General features: G+C 51.6%; 3 protein-coding genes across 4 annotated transcripts; 1 reads left to right on the forward strand and 2 right to left on the reverse strand.

Annotated features, from left to right (window-relative positions):
- Nucleotides 1-7343: 7343 nt before the first annotated feature.
- On the reverse strand, nt 7344-14607 carry Nfkbid (NFKB inhibitor delta). The gene is made up of 12 exons (XM_051207529.1): nt 14369-14607; nt 13464-13564; nt 13269-13329; nt 12712-12923; nt 11712-11899; nt 11511-11616; nt 11262-11408; nt 11095-11146; nt 10850-10998; nt 8996-9112; nt 8626-8790; nt 7344-7944 (listed from the first exon to the last, which is right to left on the reverse strand). Exons 1-12 carry the CDS (start codon nt 14403-14405, stop codon nt 7891-7893), a joined length of 1389 nt encoding a protein of 462 aa, XP_051063486.1. The 5' UTR covers nt 14406-14607; the 3' UTR covers nt 7344-7890.
- Nucleotides 14608-17181: 2574 nt separating this feature from the next.
- Nucleotides 17182-18513, forward strand: Hcst (hematopoietic cell signal transducer). 2 transcript variants are annotated; one of them, XM_051207169.1, is made up of 4 exons: nt 17182-17351; nt 17659-17682; nt 18024-18155; nt 18387-18513. In XM_051207169.1, the coding sequence occupies exons 1-4, from the start codon at nt 17309-17311 to the stop codon at nt 18425-18427; spliced, it is 240 nt and encodes a 79-aa protein (XP_051063126.1). In that variant the 5' UTR covers nt 17182-17308; the 3' UTR covers nt 18428-18513. The 2 variants fall into 2 exon arrangements, with proteins under 2 accessions (XP_051063126.1, XP_051063127.1); XM_051207170.1 differs by having other exon boundaries at nt 18390-18513.
- Nucleotides 18514-18636: 123 nt separating this feature from the next.
- On the reverse strand, nt 18637-22417 carry Tyrobp (transmembrane immune signaling adaptor TYROBP). Its single transcript, XM_051207451.1, has 5 exons — nt 22338-22417; nt 21894-21920; nt 21612-21746; nt 20945-20988; nt 18637-18858 (listed from the first exon to the last, which is right to left on the reverse strand). The coding sequence occupies exons 1-5, from the start codon at nt 22387-22389 to the stop codon at nt 18793-18795; spliced, it is 324 nt and encodes a 107-aa protein (XP_051063408.1). The 5' UTR covers nt 22390-22417; the 3' UTR covers nt 18637-18792.
- Between the last annotated feature and the right edge of the window lie 2652 nt (nt 22418-25069).

Raw genomic sequence — 25069 nt, forward strand, 5'->3', positions numbered from 1 at the left:
AGTTCAGGGTGGACCGTCTGCCTCGGCCTCCTCTCTGCTTCCCTCTTCCTCTTATTGTTTTTTCGCCTCTAAAGTGTGTGTGTGTGTGTGTGTGTGAGTGTGTGTGTGTGTGTGTGTGTCGGTGAATGCGCGCCACTCAGTGAGGGTGAGTGAAAAGATAAACTACATTGCCTTTCACATTTGGGTCCTGGGGATAAAACACAGGTCTTAAGGGTTTACCCCATAGCAGTCTTGAAGACCCTTCTCTAACTTTCTATTTACAGTCAACACCACACCCATTCCAATCTTTCAGCCCTGGGAAGAAATATGTTCACGATTGTTTTTTAAAATGTTGTTTGTTGTTGTTTTTGTTTTGTTTTGTTTTTTGTTTTGAGACAGAGTCTCACTATATAGATCAGGCTAGCCTTGAACTCACAGAGATCCACTTGCCTCTGCCTCCCAAGTGAATATTCCAAGGTTTAGCTGTGCATATGCATCATGTACTCTGCCACTTAGCTACATTCCCAGCCCTTGTCAATCCCACACCGATATCCCAGAGATAGTTATTTAATACCAGCAGCACCTGCTGAATTCTCTCAAATCCCAGCTTGTGACATTATAGGATTGGCCCTCGGAGTCAAGGATTATATGTGAAGGCATTTTAACAGTACCTGTATTGGAGCCCCAAGCTCAACCACTATCACTGTATAAAGTATACATGGCAGAACCTGCCTGTAATCCCAGCACTCAGGACGTAGAGGATCAGAAGGTCAAGGTTAGTGAGTGACAGGGCTCAGTGGGAAAAAGTGCTCGCCATTACACCTTATGTATTCTATTCTCCCAGAGCTACATGGTAGAAGGATGTCAAGGGCCATAAGAAATACGGCAGGATAACTAATATTCAACAGGCCAACCTAGTGCATGAGTGATAGGGAGCTCCACCTGGCAAAGCCATGGAGTACACTGGCTGTGGAAATCAGTTGCTCCTGTCTGTAATTTATCCCATGAGTCACTCCATCTCTTCCCTAAGAATAGCTTTGGGTGTTTAGCCCACTGCTGGTGTGTTTATCTCGTGAAAATATTCCATCTACTGGGTGCATATATCTGTAGGAAGTCAGGAGGATGATTTCATTTGGCTGTACAATCTTGACATAAAAAATATGCTGGGGGCTTTGCATTCTCAAAAAGGCCCAGAAAAAGGAAATTCCTTCTCACAGGGGTGTCAGCAGTAAGAGTGTCCCGTTACTTACCGGAGACTGGAAGCTGCAGCCTCCAGGCCTCACACTGCAGAGGCTTAGCTTTTCCCTTTGATATAGAGCTAGCGGTCCCTTTACTCAGCTCAATTCTAACTCCCCTTCTCCGGTCTCAGAAACCATAGCCCATTTACCCCTCCGCACCTCTTAAGCTGTGTCTGCGTGTTTTCCAGGTCAGTTCTCCTCCAAGACATGAGGCCCCCTTTTGTCGAGACCTTATCTGCCTTCCTGGCTCTGAGAGGGATGCACACCTGGTATCCTCCATCTTGCCAGACACTTGTTAATTGTGTATGGTGGGTATATAAACTCAAAACCTTGTGGAATGGAGGAAGAACTTCTAAAGAGAAGTTTAAGAGAGAACTTTTGAGGAGAAAAATTTCTGGACAGAAACTTTAGAAGTGAACTTTAGGAGAGAACTTTTTTTTTTTTTTTTTTTTTTTTTTTTAAATAAAGATCCATGACAAGAATGTGTGTGTCGCTGATTCATTTTCTTCCGCCCTCATATCTTTTAGCCAGCCTTACCAGCTGGTTGTAAGCCTCTGCCTGGACTCTGAGAGGACACTGAGGCTGGAACTAAGAAGTCCTTGTTAGAAGGAGAGAATCAGTTTTCACAAGCTGGCTTCTAACATCCCCACTCCCTCCACATGCATGCACATAAATAAGTAAATACATGCATAAATACATGTACCAGTAAGATGAAGTCTGAGATGGCACAGGCTTTTGACTCTAGCACTCATGAGGCAGAGACAGCAGGATCTCTCTCTCTCTCTCTCTCTCTCTCTCACACACACACACACACACAGGCGTGGGTGTCAAATTCAACCTCATCTACGGAGCTACTTCCAGGCCAAATGAGAGTACATGAAACCCTGGATAAGAGATGTATTTGTTTTTATTCTGTTCCTGTGAGTGTTTGGGCAGCATGTTTGTGTGAGAACCACATTTGTGCCTGGCGCTGCAGAGGCCAGAAAATGACATTTGATCACCAGGAACTGGAGTTACAGATGGTTACGAGCCACCATGTGGGAGCTGAGAACTGAACTCAGGTCCTTTGCAAGAGTAGCCAGTGCTCTTAGTCACTGAGCCATCTCTTTAATCCCAATAAAGTTTTCTTAAATTCAACATCATTCTCATAATAATGATTTTGATAATAACCTTCACTTCATGAAACCCTATCTCAAAACACACAAAAAACCCAAACATGTTTCGAAGACAAACATTTGTGGTGCTCACCCTGTGCATGGCCCAACTCCAGGCATCTCTCTTCCTGGGTTAGATAAATTTCCTTTTCTAACACAACTGCCCAGCAGGTGGCAGTCATGCACCATACTCTATTGACCTGAGCCCCTTCTGACAGATGGCTTGGGGGAGGGAGTACCTATTTCTAACGTTCCCAAAGGCCTTGTGACCTAGCAGAGGCTCTTCATAAAATATCCATGTCAATACAGGTCTTGTATATTAAATAGACACAAGTAAGTGTAAAAAGCGAGTCCCTCAGACTGTGTGTTGCATTCCACACCATGGCGTGCAATAGAGAACTCGGTTTGTATCATCGTCCTATAGTTGTCACATCTTTATAAAAACCCAGAGGAGGCAGACACACGTTCCCCACTAATGCCAGGAGGGAAAAGAAAAATCTCAGGGACACACATGATTTTACATTCCAAGCCGGGTGTGGTGCTGCACACTTTTGATCCCAGCACTCAGGAGGCAGAGCTAGGGTGATCTCAGTGAATTCCAGGCCAGCCCAGGTTACATAGTAAGACCCTGTCTTTAAATAATTTTTAAATTATAATGTTTTTTGTTTTATTCTGTTTTTCCGTGCATATGTATGGGTACACCACAGGCTCCTTCCCGGCTGTGGGTCCTGGGTATGGAACTCAAAATCATCAGGCGTGGCAGCCCCTTTACTGGCTGAACCATCTCATCAGTCCTGCTTATAAATTTGTTTTTTTTTTTTTTTTTTTTTTTTTTTTTTTAAGACAGGGACTTGCTACGTAGACCAGACTGGCCTCGAACTCACAGAGATCTGCCTGCCCCTGCCTCCTCAGTGCTGGAGTCAAAGACATGTGCCATCATGCCAAGCCTCTGTCTATTAATTTTAAAATACTGTTATTAGGGGCTGGAGAGACGGCTCATCTGTTAAGAGCACTACTTGTTCTTCTAGAAGACTTAAGTTTGGTTTGCAACACCCATGTTAGGCAGGCAACTTACAGCCAGCCACAAGTAACCCCAGCTCCAGAGAATCTGATGCCCTTCTTCTGACCTCCATGGGTCCCATACTCACACATACATTTTAAAACTCTAAATCCTAAAACAATACTGCCTTAGTTAGGGTTTCTATAGCTGTGAAGAGACTGCACGACCAAGGCAACTCATTTGTTTGTTTGATTTTGTTTTTGGAGACAGGGTTTCTCTGTGGCTTTGGAGCCTGTCCTGGAACTAGCTCTTGAAGACCAGGCTGGTCTCAAACTCACAAAGATCCGCCTGCCTCTGCCTCCCCAGTGCTAGGATTAAAGGCATGCGCCACCACCGCCCGGCTCAAGGCAACTCTTCGGAAGGAAAAACGTTTAATTGGGGTGGCTCAGTTACAGTTTCAGAGGCCCAGTCCATTATCATCATGATGGGGAGCATGGCGGCGGCGTGCAGGCAGATGACAGCTGAGAGCTCTGTATCTTGTAGGAAGTCAACTGAGACACCGAGAAGGAGCCTCAGAGAGCTGGGGAATAACCCTTCTGTATGCGTGAAGATACGTTGCTCTCAGTGGTTTACTAAAGAGCTGGGCAAGAAGAGGTTAAGTGGGAAATCCAAACTGAGAGAATTCTGGGAAAGAGGAGGGCAGAGCTGCCAGGAAGATGAACATGCCCTGTTAAAGAAAGGAACCGAGCTGTGTGGTCGAACATAGGAAAGAAGTATGGGTTAATTTAAGCTGTAAGAGCGAGTTAGTAACAAGCCTAAGCTATCGGCGGAACATTTGTAACTAATAATAAGTCTGTGTGATTATTTGGGAGCTGGCTGGAGGGACAGAATATTCTGCCTACATCAAACCCTGCCCCCACAGTGACACACTTCCTCCAACAAGGCCACACCCAGTCCTACAAAGCCTAATAGTGCCACTCCTAAGAGATTATGGGGGCCAGTTACATTCAAACTACCGCAAATACCATCATTAAAACATTTTGCCATTGTTCTTCTGATGCTTTGTGCCCCTAAAACAGCCTTTTTCTTAAACAGAAGTGTTTAAAAACAAAAACTATATCAAACAATTGAATGTACAAAGGATTGCCAATTGCAGGTACGTTCTCATATGAAACACAGACCAGTCACATGAGTTCTCCATGGGCCAGTCACATACCACCACCACCAGGAACACACACACACACACACACACACACGCTGGCATGAGGCAGCTGACATGGGAGACAACACTTGGTCCTGGGGACTCTGCCCTCCAATTTTTTCCCTATCACCTTGAACTCCTGATCCTCCTGCCTTAGCCTTCCCAGAGCTGGGACGATAGGTGTGTCCCACCACACCTGATCTGATCATGTGACTTTGGTTGGTGGGACATCAGCAAGCCTGATGCAAGCAGGGCTCTTTCCTCTCAAGGTGCTGTCTCCTGGAGCCCTTAGTCACAGTGCTGGCTAGTTTTAAGTCAACTTGACACAAGCTAGAGTCATCTGAGAGGAGGGAGGGAGGCCCCAGGGAGAAAACACCTGTGAGATCAAGCTGTAGGCAAGCCTGTAGAGCATTTCCTTAGTTAGTGATTGACAGGGACTGGCCCAGCCCATTGTGGGTGGGGCCACTCCTGGACTGATGGTCCTGCATTCCATAAGAAAGCAGGCTGAGCAATCTATGAGAAACAAGCCTGTAAGCAGCATCCTCCGTGGCTTCTGCATCAGCTCCGCCTCCAGGTTCCCGCCCTGCTTGAATTCCTGTCCTGACTTCTGTGGAAGTCTAAGCCAAATAAACCTGTTCCTCCCCAACTTGCTTTTGGTCATGCATGGTGTTTCATCACAGCAATAGTGACCCTAACTAGGAGAGAGACCCACCTGCCCTCCTGGACCACATGAAAAGATTCTTGGTTTATCCAACAGCTGCCAATTCTCAGTGGAGTTACACCATGACTGATTCAGTGGTGGGTTCCAGCATAAGCTCCCAGCTGACTTCGGCCACAGGAGAAACTAAAGCAAGATGCTTCCAGCTGAGCCCCATCCAGACCACAGAGCCACAGGCAATTGTGAAGTCCCGTGCCCTAAAATGCACTAGTGTAGTGTAGTAGTCGCTTTCCTTCTGTGACCCTTGAGAAACATCGTATTCGGCTCATGGTTTCAGAGGGTTTGGTGCAGAGACCCACCATGAGTCAGAGTTGTCAAGGCACTAGGAGCAGATGGCAGAAAAGCTTCTTCACGACTAACGGGGAGCTGGGAAAGAGGTAGCAGGAAAAGGCCAGGCCAGAACATGTCTCCAGAGACCTAATTTGTCCAACTAGACTCTTCCTGACCTTTGACCATCACCCAGGAATGTCATTATATTAGGAACCTCTCAAAGGGCGTGTCAGTTCATTCCCTCAGAGCTCTCACCACCTCATCTCTGGAGACTCCCTCTCAGACACGCCCAGACCTGTGCTTCATTGCCTAAATGTTTCCTGATCCAGTCAAGGGGATGGAACGAGCCATCCTACATAAATTGGTTTGTGGTCCACAGAGTCCATAGGCAAGAGGACTGGTGGGCAAAGGGGCTTTCTGGAGCGGGGACTCGGGTAACTCAGTGGGGTAGACGGACCAGTGGCTGCTATGGGTGAATCTGAGAAGTAGGCTTGGTGGCGGTCCTGTCTTGATTTGAGTTTCTCTGGGCGCAGATACTGAGAACATCTGAAGGCGCTTAACAGGGAGAGAACACCTATGGAGAGGCTGGACCAGGCACAGCTAGGGGAGGCCAGGAAAGCAAGGCTGGGCTACCAAGTGCTTCGGGAGCTTGATTCTGTTGAGGGATTCAGGGAGCCTCGGCTAACAACGCTTCAGAGCTTTAAGGCAACAGGGAGGCGTGGGGCCTCCTGTTTGTCATCAGTTGAGGATTGTTAGGTTAGAGCAGGAAGTGGGTGGGCATGATACCCCAGAATTGTCTTCCTTCCTTCCTTTCTCTCTCCCCTTTTAATTTTAAAATTTAAAACAAAAAAGAGAGAGAGATAAGTTTTTCCTCTATAGCCCAGGCTTGACTTAAATTTGAATGGTGGAATTACATGAATGTGCCATCACCCCCCAATTTTTTTTTTATTGTTTTTTGGCCAGGGCTAGAGATGGGATATAGTGTTTTTGTTTGTTTTCGAACACAGTCTCATTATGTATTTTTGGCTGTCCTAGAACTTGCTAGGTAAACTAGAGTGGCCTTGAACTCAGAGATCTGCCTGCCTCTGCCTCCTGAATGCTGTGACTAAAGGTGTGTGGCACCATGTCTGCCAGTAGAGGGCAATATGCCAATGAGGCATGCCCCAGCCCCTGCCTGGTGGGTTCTATGCAGGTGCTGTACCACTTAAGCCCGTCTCAGCCCCTCACTGGGGGATTCTAGGCAGGGGCTCCACCACTGAGCCACACCCTTAGCCCCTCACTGGGGCATTCTAGGCAGGGGCTCCACCACTGAGCCACACCCCAGCCCCTCACTGGGGGATTCTAGGCAGGGGCTCTACCACTGAGCCACATCCCCAGACTGAAAAGCTCCCTAGCTTTGAAGTCTTCTCACATCTTTTGTTTTGTTTGAAGCAGGGTCTCAGTATGCAGCTCTGGCTGGCCTAGAACTCACTATCTAGACCAGGCTGGCCTTAAACTCAGAGACCTGCTTGCTTCTACCTCCCAAGTGCTGGGATTAAAGGTGTGTGCCACCACCACACCCAGCCTGTCTTCTCACATTTGACACGGGGGGTTGGGTGCCAGTTGCCCGCAAACGTCAGTAGCAGGAAGGGATGGCTGTCTAAAAATCAGAATTTAATGTGTTTATCAGGCTTTAGCTCTGACGGTGTCTTGATTCCAGACTCCCCAGCCTTTACATTATCCACTGCCAGCTTTCTGCATCAGTGCCCCCACTTTGAATGACAACACACAGCTTGAGGCCACATTGAGTTTAATTGGGAGCTATAGCGCTACACAGACAAAGAGCAACTCAGTGGGAATGCTAGGGTCTGGGACATTGGGTCCTAAATGACAATACAGCCAGGACTCGCTAATCTCAGAGGGCCCGCTAATCTCAGAGGGCCTTTCCGACATCTCAGGGATGTGAGTCTTGGGGAAGAGCCCTGGTGGGATTTCCTAGGGAGCCTCAAATCCCACGGAGGCTCCATCGGAGTTCCTGGGGAGGATCTGGAGGTGATCATGGCTGATCCAATAGGAGAGTTAGAGGTGTCTAGGGTGTTTCACAGAAACAGTCAAGTGGGCTCGATTTCACAGAAATCATCTAGCTAGCCCCTTGTAGGGGGAAGAGGTTATCACACGACCCCAAATATTGGGGACTGCTTACCTCCCCCAGTGCCACTTTGGGGTTTTAATGTAAGACCCTAATGGCAGGATATTCCACATACATTATGAATCTGCGACATGAGCATACGCTGACTGTCCCATGGGACGCTGGGGACTGGAAAAATCAGTCCAGGTTCTGGATTTCAGTCCTAAGAGGACAAGCCTGGGGGTGCCGCACGGCTCCTCTTCAACAGCTGCCGGAGCTAGGGACAAGCAGGGAGAGTGAGGTATTTGGCGGGACCCAAGGGGGAGGGGGAGGGGGAGGGGCCTTTCACAGGCTGGGGTTACATATGGGAGGCTAAGGGGTGCCTTGGGGGGTGGTTACCGACAAGGGGGAGACCGACGGGGGTCAGTTGGGTTGGAAGACGGGTTGAGGTCACACGTGGTCGTACTCGGGGTGGCTGAGGCAGGGGTCACCCTGGGCTATACACTGAAACGCACGTGAGGTTTGGGACAAACCTTTGTTCACACTCTAGACAGCCAGAGGCCAGAAAAGTGTTGCTAGATGGGGTTCCCATCTTGGGGTCAGCATTGTTTGGGAGTCAGAGGGCAGAGGCAAGGGTCAGAAGTCACATGTTAAGGTCAGGATCCAGGGCTGGGGACAGTCCAGGGGACTCAAGGCCACAGCCTCAGGGTTGGGAGTACAAAGGAAGTCAGGAGTCATCACAGGGAAGGAAGGGTCGGACACTAAGGTCAGAGGTCACTGTTTGGACTTTTTTCCTTTTGAGATAGGTCTCACTGTCCAAGAGTTGGCGTTAGAGGAGGGGAGCACTCGGCATAGGGCGCTCTTTGAGGTGAAGAGTGGGGAGGGACCAAGGTCATCTGGGAATCTAAATCAGTGTAGGGTGCGGTTGGGGGCCCCGGGTGGTCAGAGCACTGCTTACCCCCTCGGGGCCCGGCCCAGGTCGCAGCAGGTGAATGGGCTGCTCGTTCTCCAGGTTGCGCAGTGTTGGGTCTGCTCCAGCTGCCAGCAGATGCCTCACAATGGCCTCCTGGGGCGGTCCAGGGGGCAAGGCAGCTGCCATGTGGAGGGCTGTGTTCCCATGGGCCTGTAACCACAAAGGGGGGCTGATGGGGACCTAAACACAAGTGCCTGGGTCTTCCAGGTGCACGCCATCCTTCGTAGCCACGCTCTACCTACCCTACTGCATAACACTTTGTCCTCTGGCTATCCACAGCTCACAGGAGCCCCATGCCCACCTGCCCCTTGCGACTGTCCCTCAAACCACCCACACATCTCAGCCCATGTCCTACCTTCATATTGACAAAGGCCCGAAGGTCCCCCCTCGGCAGCCCCAGTAGCAACTGAACCAGGGTAGGGTTGGCAGCCTGTACGGCCAAGTGCAGAATGGTCTTGTTGCTCTTGATCTCCTAGGAGGAGAACAGTAGAAAGAGGTCAGGCCAGTCTTCCAGCCACAACCCCCACCCCAAGAAAGCTGGCAGCCACCAGGAGTGCCTGCCTTACATGGATGTAAGAACATGGCTGCCGGAGGCCGTTTGTAACATATGTGTCATAGGACTGCACATTCGATACGACGATTTTCCAGTCCCTCGAAGCAACTTTCAGGGTTAAGAGTTGCTCTGGCCACCCGGCGTCCTACTGCGCAATAAAATGTCTCTGTCTCATATGGACCGTACTGTATTGTAAGTACTGGAGCTGGGTGGCATCGGACAGCAGACAAGTCCACACACAGTACAACACTGGGCTCCATATTTTAGAGCAGTGCTTCTCAACGTCCCCAATGCCACCCTTTACTACCTTCCTCATGCTGTGGTGACCCCAACCATAAAACTGTTTCATTGCTACTTCATAACTGTAATTTTGCTACTGTTACACATACATTACAATGTAAATGTCTGACATGTAGAATACCTGATATATGACTGCAAAGGGTCATGATCCATAGGTTGAGAATTGCTATTTTAGAGGGGGAAAGTTTACTAAAGGTCTCCAGCTTTTATGCCTTCTACTGGGGGATTCTAGGCAGGGGCTCTACCACTGAGCCACGCCCCCAGCCCCTCACTGGGGGATTCTAGGCAGGGGCTCTACCACTGAGCCACGCCCCCAGCCCCTCACTGGGGGATTCTAGGCAGGGGCTCTACCCCTGAGCCACGCCCCAGGCCCTCACTGGGGGATTCTAGGCAGGGGCTCCACCACTGAGCCACACCCCAGCCCCTCACTGGGGGATTCTAGGCAGGGGCTCCACCACTGAGCCACGCCCCCAGCCCCTCACTGGGGGATTCTAGGCAGGGACTCTATTACTGCAATAAACATGAGGAGTAGGTTCTATTCTCACTACCAAAAGGGGGGAAAAAAAAAAGACAGGAAGGAAGGACAAATAGTTTTGGAAATAATTACATGCTTGTGTTTGCTTAAAGACACAATAGGGGAGGGACTGGCCCTGATGACACAGTTTACCAGCTCTGTACTTGAGAGGCTGAGGTAGGAGATGCTGAGTTTAAGGTCAGTCTGGGCTACAAAGAGACTGTAAGAGGATGGGATGATGGGGTGCTCAGTATTGCTGGAATGCCGGCACCCAGGGCACACTATGAGTATCTGCCCGTTATTAACCCATGCCCCAATTTGTTTTTGGAAGAACAGTTTATTAAATATGGGCCAAGGGGGTAGCAGGCTGGACAGTAACTATGGTACCACCTCCATCCGATCGATGCTCAAAACGAAATGATACTGGATTCCTCCAGCCTGCCTACGTAGGAACCACTATCACAGGACAGGAAGGTTAGATATATAATTAGGAGCCAAGTTCTAGGGTCAGCCACGCCCCACCCCTAGTTCTAAGCCCCCCTCCAACACGAAAGCTATAGGACTTCTGGTAGCTTTCTCATCAGTACAATAGAGAAAACAAGAGGACATGCCTAAAGGGGTGAGGACTGGGGGAGGGGCAAAAGGCTGCCGCAAGTCACTGTGCTGGATAAACCCAAGCTAAGATCAGTAATAGCCACATGGACGACGGCCTCAGGGAAGCGTACTCAGGGTTACACAGGTAGAAGAGGCAAGGTGAGCATTTGTTGTCCCCCTGGACACCGCGGTGGCCCTCTGTACACACTTTCCCATGGGCCTGCCTGGCCCCCGCCACCCAAGCTCACCTGGCTGATGTGACTGGCACCCATTTGCAGGAGCATCTGCACACATGTCAGTCTGTCTCCGGCCTGGGCACTCAGCATCCTCGGACAGACGCTGGGTGGGGACATAGCAGCATTGAGAGCCAGGACGGCTGTGTGGAGGGGGGTAAGACCTGTGGAATGGAACAGTGAGGGACCTGCACGTGGGCACCCACCCTGACCAGCCAGCCTGCCTGTGGGCCTGCCAGCTCTGGCCACGACCAGCTCACCTTCGAAATCTCTGGCTTCCAGGTCCACTTGAATGCCTGATTTAAACACAGCCTGGGGGGAAAAGAGGAAAAGGGCTGTGGAAGGGCCCCCCTCAACCTGGCCCTGGAAACCAGGCTCTGGATAACCAGCCCACCCCAGACACCCTGGATCTGCGAGCTGGCCATACCGAAAGGACCCCTGGGAGCCCGTAGGTGGCTGCCACATGCAGGACAGAACGGCCTTGATGGTCAGTACCATTTGCCTCAGCGCCCAGGCTCAGTAGGTCTTCCACAATCAGTGGCTGGTTGGCAGCAGCTGCCACCAGGAGAGGAGTCTGCAAGTCACAGGGAGATCAGCCTTGACCCCCGGAGTCCTCCCCTCCGACAGTCGGGTGCTCTCTACCCCAGGTGCAAAAGCCTGAATTCATGGCCCTCACCTTGCCTTTATGCTCACGAATATCCAGCTGTCGGTACATCTGTAACACCTCTGCTGCAGCATACGCTGCCCAGCGCAGACCCCGAGCGGCAAACAGGTGCAAGAGCCTGAGGACAGGTGGGAGAGGGGCTAGCAATGAGAACGGCCCCACCCACCCAAGGAAAGCTAGGAGTCTGCAGAGCATCCAGTCCCCCGTACTTACGTGTCTCCTTCCTCATCCTGGGCCAGGAGCTGTTGTGGCCCCAAAGCCAATATATGAGCTCGGGCTGTCTCCAGGGAGGGTCCAGTGGATGGAGGCAACTGTGGGGATCCTGAGGGGAGGTTAGAGACCCTCCAGGGTCCCACCTGTGACAGGGAAGTTTCTGTATACAACCGGGTATCCAGAGAGTCCTGAGGGGTATGGGGGTGGGAAGAGTCAGTCTGCTGAAAATTCTCATTACACACAACACACAGCCCCTGGCCAAATGCGTGAGACCAGGAGCCCACATGTACCAGCTGCCTTTGTCTTTGAACCTGGGGGCTTCAGTTTTGCCACAAGGGAGAAGGGATTTCTTCCTTCCTTCCTTCCTTCCTTCCTTCCTTCCTTCCTTCCTTCCCCCTTGCGTTTGTCTTTTGAGAGAGGATCTCACTGTGAAGCCCAGGCTAGCCTTGAACTAGAAGCCCCAGCAGTCAGACTGCCGGGATTGTGAGCATGCACTATCGTGCCTAGCTCGTTTTCATTTCTGCTTTGCTGCTTTGCTATACAGTCTAGACTGGCTTCTAACTCATAACTAGCTGGCTCAAAATGGTGAGCCTCTTGCGGCTGCCTCCCAGGTACTGAGACTACAGAAGCCAGTACACCTGGCCGGGGATGGGATCTCAAACCAGTCCCTGGCATTGAAGAATGCTGCGTGGATGTAACTGAGACTCTCCACTCCCCATCCCTACCCCACGGAGAACCCGCAGCCTCAAGCGTGCAAGGGGAGAGCTTGACCACAGAGCAGTACTCCCAACACTCTTGGCTTTTCACATTAAGATGAGGTCGTACTAATGTGCCTAGGGCAACCCTGAACCCGTTCTGTAGCCTAGGCAAGTCTTGCAATCCTCCTGCCTCTGCCTCTGCCTCCCAGGTAGCCGGGATGATAGGCCTACACTACTAGGCTAGGCACAACTGGAAGTTTTTTTTAGGGGCCCTTAAGTGTCTGTCCCCCTCGGTAGTTTACCTCCATCCCCAGGGGAAATGGGCCCGAGCGCCCTGGGTCTGACGGAGGGTAGCCATCAGGCATCAGAAAGCCTTCAGCAGCAGAGTAGGGGCACAAGCTGTCTGCATAGGTAGCATGGGCGTTGGGGTCCCAGTCTGGAAAGCCTGAAGGGGGAGCCAGGTTGCCAGGTCCTGAATCCACGGTCTCTTGGAAGGTGAGGAAGTGTGTATGACCTAAAAGTGAGAGAGAGGATGGGCAGGGACCAGACTGTCATCAGAGACCGAGACACAGCCAGGGGCAGTGAACCTGAAGTGTCCCAAGGTACTGAGAGACAAAGTGTCTTGGATAGCACTAGATAGCCAAGAACTTGCTAGCACGACCTCAAACCCAATGGCAATCCTCCCTGCTCAACTTCTGGAGGACTGGGAATACAGGCATGGGCAACTATAGCGGGCTGTCCATCAAAATTTCCCCTGTGTCTCAACCATAATGAGGCCTGGACTCCTCAGAGTTCTAAGAGCTGGGGTGTCTAAGTGTCTAAGAGAAGTTGGGGCTGGGAGTTATCTTTCTATTCTTACCTGCTTCTGCCTCGTTCACAGATAGGGTCAGTGGTTGGGCCAGGGGTGGGGAGAAGTGTCCCTACAGTGTAAAGAAAATGAAAAACACAAGTGAATTTACATATCTGGAAGATTCGGGTCTGTAGTCAGGACTCCCATATCCTCGAGTCCACGTGACTTCATTCTTGGTCCTATACAGGATTTGCACAGACTCACCGGTACCCCACCAGCCTCCGGCTGCTGCTGTCGACGCCTCTGTTCTTCCAGGAGCTTCTTCACCGTCTGTGTTGGGCAGTGGCTGCGCTCAGTCCGACTCACTGTGTGGGGGAAGACAGAAGGAAGTCATCAGGAATGTTTAAGTCACCCAAATGTACCCTGGGCGGCAGCGGTGGGCGGCGAGGAGTGGATGTGGGCACCCTCCTTTCCCTCCCGCGCGGAAAAACTGGCACATTGATCCCGCCGGAGAACTACAAAGCCAATAGAAGACTGAGTGCAGGGCCCGCCTCCACCATTTCCTTCCTTTTACTCCACGCTTTTCCTCTGCCCCAACTTTCCACCAGCGTAGTGGAAACTGAGGAAGTGGGGAGCCAGCACTCCTCTGAAGCATCTGTTTCCTCCACATCCCACTCCTCGGAAGCATCGCCACATCCGTAAAAATTCCCAACCTAGAGTACGGGGTCCTGAGACCTGGAGTGGAGGGTTGGGAGTCTGCTAATCTCTACTTGGTGAAAAAGCATATACAGGTCCCTAATGTCTGTTTTAAACAAGGATTGGAGAGGCAGGAGGATCAGGCGCTCAAGGCCAGTCTCATCTACATACTAAGTTAGAGAACAGCCTGGGCTTCCAGAGACCCTGTCTCAAAACAGTAACAAATCACTTCTGTTCTAGAATCTGACAAGTGGGGCTGGGGGCGTGGCTCGGTGGATGCAGAGGGTGGGCCCGGCCTCCTCAGCACTGAAAAAGGTGAGCAGCTACTCTGAGGACCACCACTCTTGTCCCATCTTCTCTGCCAGGATCTACGAAATCGGTAGCCACTAGCTCCTGAGGAATCCAGAGATCTGGATCGCAAAGCTCCCGCTCCCGCCCCCGCCTCTGCAGACTTGGGAGCTGTAGGGACTCACCATCCCGCAGATGCCATGCATCCCATAGATGCGGCATCCTCTCATCCAAAACCCAGGAGTTCCGATCCTCAGCCTCCTCTGGGACCTGGAAGTCCGGTTCCCACGACCCAAGAAGGGAAACTCCCCCAGCCCAGGCTTCCGGGCTTAGACTCCGGCGCAAGAAGAGTTAAGTGCGCCGCGGATTGACTCGGAAACCTTCGAGACGGAACGCCACGCGCTGACGTCACCGCGCTCACGCAAGGGAATCTTCCATCTCCCAGTTCCGCTGCAGACTCGCGCTGCAGGTGTCCCGCTCGGAGGCGGGGCGAGCAGCGAAGCGCTCCACCCGTGGAATCCCCGCGCTCGGGGAATTCCTGTCCCGCCCGGGGTCCCTGCACCCGTGGTGCTCAGGGAAATCCCGGGCGGGGCAGGTCCAGCGCCGGACCTTCAGGACCCAGATCTGCAACCATAACCACCCCAAGGGTGCCGTGCAACCCCCCTCCTTGGGGGAAGGAGTCGGGGTCCCTTCGTCCTCCTACAGGACCCCAGGATCAGGCCTCCCATACCTTGCACCCCAACCCCCATGACTCCAGATCCCTCTCTTAATCCCCAACACGCCCAAGACTCAGGAGTCCAGACTCCCATCACCCCAACCCCCATGATTCTAGATCCCTCTCTTAATCTCCAACACGCCCAAGAGTCAGGAGTCCAGACTCCCATCCTCAGCTTTTCAACGTTGAGGACACCAACCCCCGACCCCCAACTCTCAAGGCACAGCTTAATTCTCCAGCCAGCCCTCAAGCGCTCAGAAAGCGCTTTACCCCAATCTTACCTCGCGGATTCTTGGGTCCAGACTGCGGGCCCCCAGGGCCGCGACCTCGGCGCTGCGCCAGCCTCGCTGCTAACCCCGCGGAGCCGCCGCCGGGTCCCCGATCTAAAGCCAGGATCCCCGCGAGTTTTTAAATTGGGGTTTTGACCACGCCCAGTTCAAGGAGGACCCCGCCCACAGCCCTGGGAGTCCCCTGGTTTAACGCTAGAGCAAACTTAGTCTCTGAATGGGAGGGGCTGACCTTGAAGGGTCTGATCACCTCATCCCCAGGGGAGGAGGATGCTAGGGAATCCTACCTCCAGGGAGAGGGGAACATTGGGTGCTTGGAATCGAGTCTCTGGCAAAGGGGATGCTGGAGGCCTTGACTTGGCTGTGCATGGCCGCGCAGTGCTGTTGGGTCCTGGGGGAGAGTCTGGACCCCAGGGCTCCAGAAGTCCTTAGGCAAGGGTCGTATAGTTGGCTTAAAAATCTCCCTCCTTGCACGTGGCCTTTCCCTTCTTCAGAGTCGACTTTCATTTATAACCCCCTTTTGGTTTCAGTTTTGATTTGTGTGTGTGTGTGTGTGTGTGTGTGTGTGTGTGTGTGTGTGAGAGAGAGAGAGAGAGAGAGAGAGAGAGAGAGAGAGAGAGAGGGAGGGAGGGAGGCATAGAGAGACAGACATGGCTTCCTGTAGCCCAGGCTGGCCTAGGCAACTGAGGATAATCTTGAACTTCGACTGACCTCTTGCTCTCAAGTCCCAGATGTGGGCTACCACACCCAGCTACCAATATTTGCTTTTTTGTTTTGGGACAGAACCTCATTATGTAGCTCTAGTTGTCCTAGAACTCACTATGCAGATCAGGCTGGCCTTGAACTCACAGAAATCTGCCTGCTTCTGTCTCCCAAGTGCTAGAATGTAAAGGTGTGAGCCACTATGTCCAGCTCTAATATCTGCTTTAAAAAAAAAAAAAAAAAAAAAGGATGTGTGTGAGCTCCCCTGTAGGTCAGAGCAGTGCTCCGAAGTCGGCTAAAGAAATGCTGCGTTTTGTATGGATCCCGGGGCTCTAACACCCAGCAAGCACCTTCACCTGCTGAACCATCTCCCTGCCCTTTGTTTTGTTTTTGACTCAGGGTCTTCCTATATAGCTTGGCACTTGCTAAATCAGCTTCCTTGGTCTCTGGTGCTGGAAGTACCGACTTGGGTCATCATGCCAGGATCACTTACTCATCACTTTAAAAACTGTTAGCTTAGCACAGAGGAGACACTTTGCCGGCTGCTTGGATAGAGAGCTGTGAACCAAGTAGAAATTCCCAGCCCACTAGGCGACTGGCATCTCAGTTCCTACTTGGTGACCTTCCTTGGCACTTAACTGTAAAGGCCAAATGTCTCTGCTTTTCAACATCCTGCCCAGTGTTGGGTCTCTTCCTCCCTTGCTTCCACCCTGAACTTCCCTAGCTGCTTGCTGATTCCCTCTCTCTCTCTCTCTTTCTCTCTCTCTCTCTCTCTCTCTCTCTGTGTGTGTGTGTGTGTGTGTGTGTGTGTGTGTGTGTGTGTGTGTGTGTGTGTCTTTAGTGAGCTCTCCAGTCTGCTGGCTTTAAATGCCACCTTTGAACCATCAGCATTTACATGTCAGGACCAGACGAGACGTCCGTCGTCTTTGGAACCCAACTGTGGATGTTCACAATCTCCAGAGAGTTCTGTCAGGATTTCCAACTCAGTGTGCCCAAACGGGCCCGGCCCTGTCTCCCTCCTAACCAGCTCTTGCAGACTCTTGCCCAACCCACCTTTGTAATCTCACTCAGGCCAGAAGCTGCAGTCACCTCTGGTGCTCTTTCTAACAGCACCCTCTCCAGACACTGTTGTTGTTGGCTTAACTTCCAGAATATTTCCAGACTCTCCCTAGTGCCCACAGCACGCACGGCCCATCCACACTCCCACCCAGATTATGACAGAAGCTTCTCCGGGCGCTCTGACTCCCCCAGATTCGTTCCCCAAAGGAAGTCTTAAGGACACACATGTACCCACACACAGGAAGTAGGTAGCACAGTCACCAGCAGGGTGACATCCGTTCTAGCTGCCTCTCTCCTCGACTGTTCTGAGTACTTCAGGGGACGACTGCCTTTGGCCAGATCCCTTCAGGCCCCAGCCCACCATGACCCCTCCAGGCCACCTCCTGCTCCTGCTCCTGCTCCCAGGTGAAGCCCGCAGTGAGGGGTTGAGGGGACATGTGACTGATGTGAGGGGTGTGGAGAGCAAGCCCTGTGCCCTTTTCTTTCCCAAGAGCCACTGGGTCTCAAGGTCTGGGTCCTTGGGCGTGGGGTTGGGATCCTGGAGCTGCGAGCTCTCCTCATTGCTGGGTCACTATGTTTCAGGAAACCCATTCAACACTTACCCCTCCAGTGTGGAGCTTAGGTCACAAGCACCCCCGGCCCCCACCCTGCGCCTGTGTTGGACACATCTCTCCCCTACCAATAAATCTATCCACCTTTTGTCTTTCCACAGTGGCTGCAAGTCAGACGCCAGCAGGTGAGGAATGAACTTCAGCAGCTGCCTCCAAATCTCAAGTCTGGCCCACAACACCCACAATACCCTGGCTCGGGGTATTTCCTAATCCCAGCCCCTGTCCGGTCCAGCTGAAGCGATGGGAACAGAGAGACTCCTTAACTGATTCCTGGTGTGCCCAGGGTACAGCTCTCGGGTTTCGTGACTCCCCAACCTCTCTTAGCTCCCTCCCCCTCTCCTTTCTCTCCCAAAGAATCTGGGATCCATCCTATCTCCGGGATCCGGGGTGGGGGTGGGGGCTCCCTGTAAGCAAAGGGAAAGGTCTCAGCTGCCTGTCTGTCTGGGCTTTAACCCCCCCCCCCCAGGTTCCTGCTCCGGATGTGGGCCTCTGTCCCTGCCGCTCCTGGCAGGCCTGGTGGTTGCAGATGCGGTCTTGTCACTCCTAATCGTGGGGGTGGTATTTGTATGTATGCGCCCACACAGCAGGCCAGCCCAAGGTGAGCAAACACTGGGGCCGCATCTGGAGAGCCGGGTAGCAGTCCCTAGGGAAGAAGGGGGTCCCGCGAGGGTGGTCCCCGGGGAAGCCCTGGAGGAGGTGCTTGGGAAACCCTGGGGGAGGTATTTGGGGAACCCCTGAGGAAGCCCCTGAGGCAGGGGGTCTCCCAGGAAGGTGCTGTGGGAAGAGGGGGTGGTCATGCTTCATGCTTTCTCTACCCCTCTCCCCCCAGAAGACGGTAGAATCTACATCAACATGCCTGGGAGAGGCTGACCTCTGCAACTTCGGACCCTCCCATCCTGGATCACTCAGGGGTGCCTGGGAACACACTCCTTCCAGACTAGAATAAAGCCATTCAAGTACCTCTAGTCTTGTTCTTCCCAAAGTCTGACTTCTTCCCAGGTAGCTGCTTTCTGATTTAAGACCATTCTTGCGGCTCCACTGGTACCCAAGGCCTCACAGAGTCTAACATAGCTCAGACATGGTTTTCTGCTCTGTCATTTATTTGGGGACAGGATGGGGAGAGGTCAGACATCTCTGGGGTCCTGTGTGGGTCGGTGTCCCAGGGAGGGCATGTTGAGTAGGCACCAGGAATGACTGGATCCAGGCATCAGGCTGCAGAGCGGCATAGCGTGGGCTCATCTGTGATACTGCCTGTGTGTGTTGAGGTCACTGTAGACATCTGGCCTCTGACCCTGAAGCTCCTAAAAAGACAGAGGGCATCATTGGAGTATGCCCAGCAAGCCAAACAAATCTAGCCTCCTAGTGACCTTCAAGGTCCCTGCTAGCTTCTTCAAACTTAAAATATGAACGAGATCTGGATTTTATTCAAACACAGCCAGAATTCTCCTTGCCTCTCTGCCCAGACAGTATATCCCAACCCCAGGGCCTTTGCACATGCCATCCCCCCTGCCTGGAAGGCCAGCACCCTAGATCTTCAACTTCCTTGTCACCCTTTACATCTTGGACATTTCTCAGTTCCCCAACCCTGCTATTATCATATTGGCTTGCTTTCTTTTCTTCATAATGTCACCCCAAACTGATTTTGTTAATTTGATTCAAATCAGTCGCTCCATTTAGGATGCTGTGCTCACCCACGTAGGTCTCAACCATACCACTGAAGGATACACAGAGCAGACTGTTACTTGGCCCGAAAATACCCTGGCTTTTGGGGACTGAACAGCTTCTTCAGTCTTCTGAGCCTCAGGTGTTCAAACTTGAAGCTTGTTTGTTTTTCCAACACATGGTTTCTCTGTGTAGCCCTGGCTGCCCTGGAACTCACTCTGTAGACCAGGCTGGCTTTGAAATCACAGAGATCCATCTGCCTTTGCCTCCCTGAGCGCTGGGATTAAAGGTATGCACCACCACTGCCTGGCACCAAACTTACACTTTGCAAAGAAAACTTTCTCCAGCAAGGAGGCGAATGCACAAAACTGGCCTCAGACAATGAGGGAGAGAGCGACGCCTGTGACTCTCTGAAAGCATGCGCCAGAGGAGAGAACAACTCCCACAGGCTATCTTCTGGCCTCCACATGGCTGCCAAAGCATATACACACCCAACCCCTACCTCACCTACACCCATAAATAAATGCAATTTTAAAAATAAGATAACGCTTGACATTACACACATACATACCACACACACACACCCCACATGCATATCACACACACCCACACACACACCACACATACTACACACACCACACACACATACCACACAAACATACACAATACACCACACACTACACATACACATATCACACACACCACACACACATACACACACACCACTCATTCACAATCGGAGTCTTGAGAGGGAGCAGACAAGTCTGACTACGTTGTGGTTCGTAGGAGTGAGTTCAACGATAGCTTGCTCCGTCTCTAGCTTAGATATATAACTTTGACTTGTTTTCACTGGAATTACTTCTGTTATCTATTTATCTATTAGGTTGAATCCAGGGCCCTGTGCATGCTAGACGAGTCTGGAACCAGGCTGGCCTCAAACTCACAGGGATCCCCAAAACCAGCATTAAAGGTGTGCATCATCATGCCTGGCTCTGCTTTAGATGTCTGAGATATCAGATACAAACTAGACTGACCTTGAACTCACAATCTTCCTACCTAGCTTCTGAAATCTGGGGACAGTATGCTAATTATTACCGTTTTTTTTTTTTTTTTTTTTTTTTTTTTTTTTGTGCTGGATATTCTATAAAGGGCTTGGCTTTGCAAGTGCCAGGCGAGTGCTGTACTACACCAGTATGATACTCCTACCCTCATCCTTTTTTGTTTTGTGTTTTGTTTTTGTTTTGAGACAGGGTCTCTTTCTGTAGCCCATGCTAACCTCAAGACTCACTAAGTAGCCCAGGGTGGCTTCAAACTTCCCATCGTCTTGCCTCCCAAGTTCCGGGATCACTTTGTACTCTTTGTGTGGCATTTTCTGAGCAGTCTAGCTTTAGTTCTACTCAACAAGGCCCATATCCTGCTGCGCAGCACGGTAACACCAGCAGAGACTCCACACTTAGGCTGCATTCCACTCTGCCTCACCACAGGCTTCTCCCGGTCTGACTGAGGGCCAGGCTTTCCCCAGATCAGTGCAAGCCTAACCAAGACAGAGTCCTTCTATGTGACCCCCTCCCGCCCCCGCATCTGAGGCTGAGCATGAAGATCTTGGTTGATCATTGATATGCGCGGTGAGAGAGAGAGAGAGAGAGAGAGAGAGAGAGAGAGAGAGAGAGAGGTGGGGATAGGAGCAGGCAGGAGTGAAGGGTGAGAAAGATTTGGTATTCTTACCTGATAGGGTGACTCCATCTCAGCAATGCGCTGCTTCCGGATCCCTGTAGAGGGAGAGAGCCACATAGGATGTAAAGATGGAAAAAGCTGTGAATTGGGACTATTTTGTTTTTGTTGGCTTTTTTATTTTATTTTGTTTTTTTTAGGTTGGTTTGTTTGACACAGGGTTTCTCTGTGTAGTCCTGGATGTCTTGGAATTCACTCTGTAGTTTACGCTAACCTTGAACTCACAGAGATTCACCTGCATCTGTCTCCCGAGTGCTGGGATTAAAGGCGTGTGCCACCGGTGACCCTGTTTTGGTGTTTTAAAACCAGCCCTTCTGAGCAACTTGAGAGAACAGGAACTGCTCTTGCAGAAGACCCAAGTTCAGTTCCCAGCACCTCGGAAGACACTGCACTCTGTATATACATGATACACAATTAAAATATATATAAAAATAATAAGAGAAAAAACCATCAGCCCTCTGGCCTAAAGGCATAACTCAGTTGGTAGGGAGTGATTGCCATACGAACGCATGGCCTTGTCTGGGAACTCAGCATTAAGGGAAGAAATAAAAACAATAACAAACCAGCCCTTCCATCCCCATCCCAGCCCTTTAGATACCTGTGACCTCGAAGCTTCCCCCAATCCCTGCTTCTAACAAGCCAGCTCTATAGGCCCACTCACCTTCCGCAGCTCCTCGGCCTCGAGGGATCAGGCGGCCCAGAGAGTACACAGCCAGGGCAATGAGCAACGTCAGCACCAAGTCACCCAGCACAATCCCAGCCAGAATGCCTGGGCTCACGGGAGAGCAGTTGCATTCTGGGAAAGGAGGATGGCATAGGAGGGTGACATAGGTTGACAATCAGGGACTGGGTGTTAGCAGAGAGTGGATTAGAAGGGAAAAGGGTGACCTGAGGTCTTTGAGAGGAATAGAGAAAGATTGGGGGGGGGGGCGTCATGGCTTACCGCTCTGGGCCTGGACAGGACTGAATCCTAAGGAGGAAAATTCAGATAGACTGAGAGAGGTGAAGGCAGGAGAATCAGGAGGCTGAGGTTACCCTCAACTACATTGCAAGTTTGAAGCTAGCCTGGGCTACATGGGATTCTGTATTCCAAAGGAGGCTATAAACCGAGTCCTGCTTAGACAATGGATGTAGAAGCTGGAGAAGTCGATAGAGGGCAGGTCTCATAGCACCCAGGGGCTGGTACAGAGGCCAGAGAGTGATACCTCTGTCAGCTTGTCTGGTTTGGATGTCCACCAGCCCACAGAGGGACCCACAGACCCTGGAGGAAGCTTCTTCCGTCCAGCCCTCCCCTTTGGTTGTCCTGTCCTGTCCCTGCTCTCTGCCCAGCCCTGGCCCCAACCTGAGCGGAAGATGCAGGTGACAGCTGCAGAAGCCCCCAACTCACCTCCCACTGCTAGAAGGAGCAGAAGGTGACAGGAGGGCCCCAGGGCCCCCATGGTGGCCAGACGTGCACTGGACACCACAGTCCAGTGGCTGGTGAGATGGGGTGTGACGTCCAACCAAGTGAAGGAGGAAGTCTGAGGTAGGTGGTGGCAGCAGGAGGAGGGGACAGCAGCAGAGAAGAGGAACACACAGACATGAGACCAGAAAGAAGGCAGCCAAGGGGCTGTGCCATAGTTCCTATGGGCTGGACAAGAGACAGAGGGAAAATATTATAACAGAAGGGACAGTGGGTGACAATAATCGAAAGCAAGTCACCCTCTTCTAGCTGGGCAACCTTGTACAAGTTGTCACTTAGCTTCTCTGGGTCTCAATCCCACCCCCCCAATCTTAAGAGTAAACATACTTTCTGGCAGGGTCATTTGCTAAGGGACGTTCCTGCACAGGGTCTGGTAGTTAGCCATGTAAGCATCAGCTACAAACGCTGTTTGATAATCAGATCCTTGCCATAGTCACAGGCTTTTAAGAGAGGGTCATGGGCAGGAACACTCATGACAGCACTCCCAAATGTCACTTTGCCTGCACAGTATTCACCCAAGGTACATGCCTGTCTCCCACTTTACAAAGAGGTAAAGACAGTTGCCCACAGTCACGCAGCAAAGACAGACAGACACGGGATGGGACCCAGGGCCTGAAGATGGCCATTTCACTGCTACAACGGCAAAGCAAAGAGGGTGAGAATTTGTGTCACACATGCGCATACCACAGAAACAGAAGTGGGGCTTGAGGTGAGGCAGGTGGTGGCCACAGGGCCCAGCTGGGCTGGGCTGCTGAGTGGGAAAGCATCCGGGGACCAGGAAGGAGGAGAGCTGGGAGGCTGGGGAGAGGCCGGGATTATTTTAGTCCCTCGCAGGAGCCTAAAATGGAACTGGTGGAGGAGGAACCTGAGGTTGGAGCCCTTGGGCTTGAGCCAGTAGCAGGAAGCCCCCTCCCCCACACTCATGTGGCACCCTGGGGGCAGGAGAAAGGGGAAGCTGGATGGTGGTCATGGGACAGATGCTGATGCCGCTGTGGGGGGGGGGGCGCGGCTCCAGAGTTGGGTGGAGGGTCTCTGATAATCATGGCCGCTACTGTCCAGGTCAGGCTGAGTCCGGTCCCTAAAGAATCCAAAAGTTTCTTCCTAAGGTCTAGAGTGGTCCACTGTGCCCAGAGGTCTCCTAACACGAGCGAGCCGAGCGTGAGCTAAGAGAGAAGGAGATTAGGGACCTGAGTACAACTACAGGAAGGGAGGACATGGACCTACTGGGGTCAAGCCTCCCTCTGGCTATGAACAGAATGTGGGGACTTGTGTCAGAGAAGGATACAGGGCCGCCTTCCCCTGTGGCCTTTGTGACGATCGATCACCCGAACTGTGCCCAACACATTGTGGGTACTCACAGCATGTTAATTGCTCTCCTGGGTGGTGTTAGCATGTCCAGGGGTGAACTGTGGCCTTCCTAAATCTTCCTCTCATTCCCCAGCTTCCCAGCAGGAGCCTTCTGACCCCTCCACCCACCCCAGCCACGCCTGCCCCCAGAACACCTGTGATGGAAGAGTCACGACACCAGGGTACCATCCAAGTCAGAGCAAGCATGGGCATGGACTTTGGCTGGAGCTCTGGTGTCCCCTTTAGATGCTAAGATATGAGACGTTTTAGGGGTCCCAAGGGAGAGATGTTGGTGGACATTTGTGGGATATGAGGTAAGGACAGGCTGAGTGTGTTTGTGTGTGTGTGCGTGCGTGCGTATGTGTATGTGTGTGTGTGTGTGTATGCGTGTATATGTGTGTATGCATGTGTGTATGTGTGTGTATATGTGTGTGTGTGTGTGTACGCATGCGCGTGTGAGCAGGCTTCAGTGCGTGTGTTCAGAGGACAAACTCAGGTGTCATTCCTCAGGATTGTCTACCTTTTCTTCTTATACTGGTCTGAAAAACACCAAGTAGGCCAGGCTGGACCCTCAGGTATCTTCCTGTCTCTGCTTTCCTGGTTGTGGGGTTACAAACAGCATATGCTCAGTATAATGTGGGTCTTAGGGACCATACTCAGGTCCTCCAGTACTTTGCCAATTGAGCCTCCTTCCCAGATCCAAGGATAGATAACTTACTCATCAGCAGACTTCATCATCCCTCCATCCACCCATCCATCCGTATCCATTATCCATCATCTTCTTTTCTTTCAGATTTATTTTATTTTTATGTATAAGTGTGAGTGCCTAAATGTATGCATGTATGTCACATGTGTGTCTGGTACCCTCAGAAGAGTGCATGAGATTCCCCTAGAACTGGCGTTACAGGCAGTTGTGAGCTGCCATGTGTGAACAGAGAACAAGACTTAACCACCGATTCAATTCGATTCTGTAGCCTGACTTTCTGTTTTCCTTTCCCTCCCTTCCTCCCTCCCTCCATTCCTCCCTCCCTCCCTTCCTTCCTCCCTCCTTCTTTCACACCTTGTAGCTCAGGACAGTCCAGGACTCTCTGTATCTCAGCTAGCTTTGAGCCCACAGTCCTCAGGCTTTAACATGCCGTGTGCCAGGGTTAAGGGCATGGACACCCATGACCAGCTCAGAAGTGACAGAAAGCAGGCCTGCATTGTCTCTAGGCCAATGGCGGGTCGGGTTCTTACTTTGCATGAAGGGGAGACAGTGCCCTCAATCTACAGATGGGCTCTGCTCTGCAATGCTGCCAGGCTGCAGGAAG

The sequence above is a fragment of the Phodopus roborovskii genome, unplaced genomic scaffold (genome assembly GCF_943737965.1).
Source record: "Phodopus roborovskii unplaced genomic scaffold, PHOROB, whole genome shotgun sequence".
Lineage (NCBI taxonomy): Eukaryota > Metazoa > Chordata > Mammalia > Rodentia > Cricetidae > Phodopus > Phodopus roborovskii.

Excerpts from the sequence above, each read along its gene's own strand:
- Nfkbid (XM_051207529.1), bottom strand. The coding sequence starts at position 14,405 with ATGCCGCATCTATGGGATGCATGGCATCTGCGGGATG. Across the intron at positions 12,924-13,268 it reads TGTGAACGAGGCAGAAGCAG|GTCATACACACTTCCTCACC; the intron begins GTAAGAATAGAA and ends TCTCACTTTTAG. Across the intron at positions 7,945-8,625 it reads CTGGGCCGGGCCCCGAGGGG|CTCCGGCAGCTGTTGAAGAG; the intron begins GTAAGCAGTGCT and ends GCTTGTCCCTAG.
- Hcst (XM_051207169.1), top strand. The coding sequence starts at position 17,309 with ATGACCCCTCCAGGCCACCTCCTGCTCCTGCTCCTGCTCCCAG. Across the intron at positions 17,352-17,658 it reads GCTCCTGCTCCTGCTCCCAG|TGGCTGCAAGTCAGACGCCA; the intron begins GTGAAGCCCGCA and ends GTCTTTCCACAG. Across the intron at positions 18,156-18,386 it reads ACACAGCAGGCCAGCCCAAG|AAGACGGTAGAATCTACATC; the intron begins GTGAGCAAACAC and ends CTCTCCCCCCAG.
- Tyrobp (XM_051207451.1), bottom strand. The coding sequence starts at position 22,389 with ATGGGGGCCCTGGGGCCCTCCTGTCACCTTCTGCTCCTTCTAGCAGTG. Across the intron at positions 21,921-22,337 it reads GCTCCTTCTAGCAGTGGGAG|GATTCAGTCCTGTCCAGGCC; the intron begins GTGAGTTGGGGG and ends TTTCCTCCTTAG. Across the intron at positions 18,859-20,944 it reads AGATGGAGTCACCCTATCAG|GAGCTTCAGGGTCAGAGGCC; the intron begins GTAAGAATACCA and ends CTGTCTTTTTAG.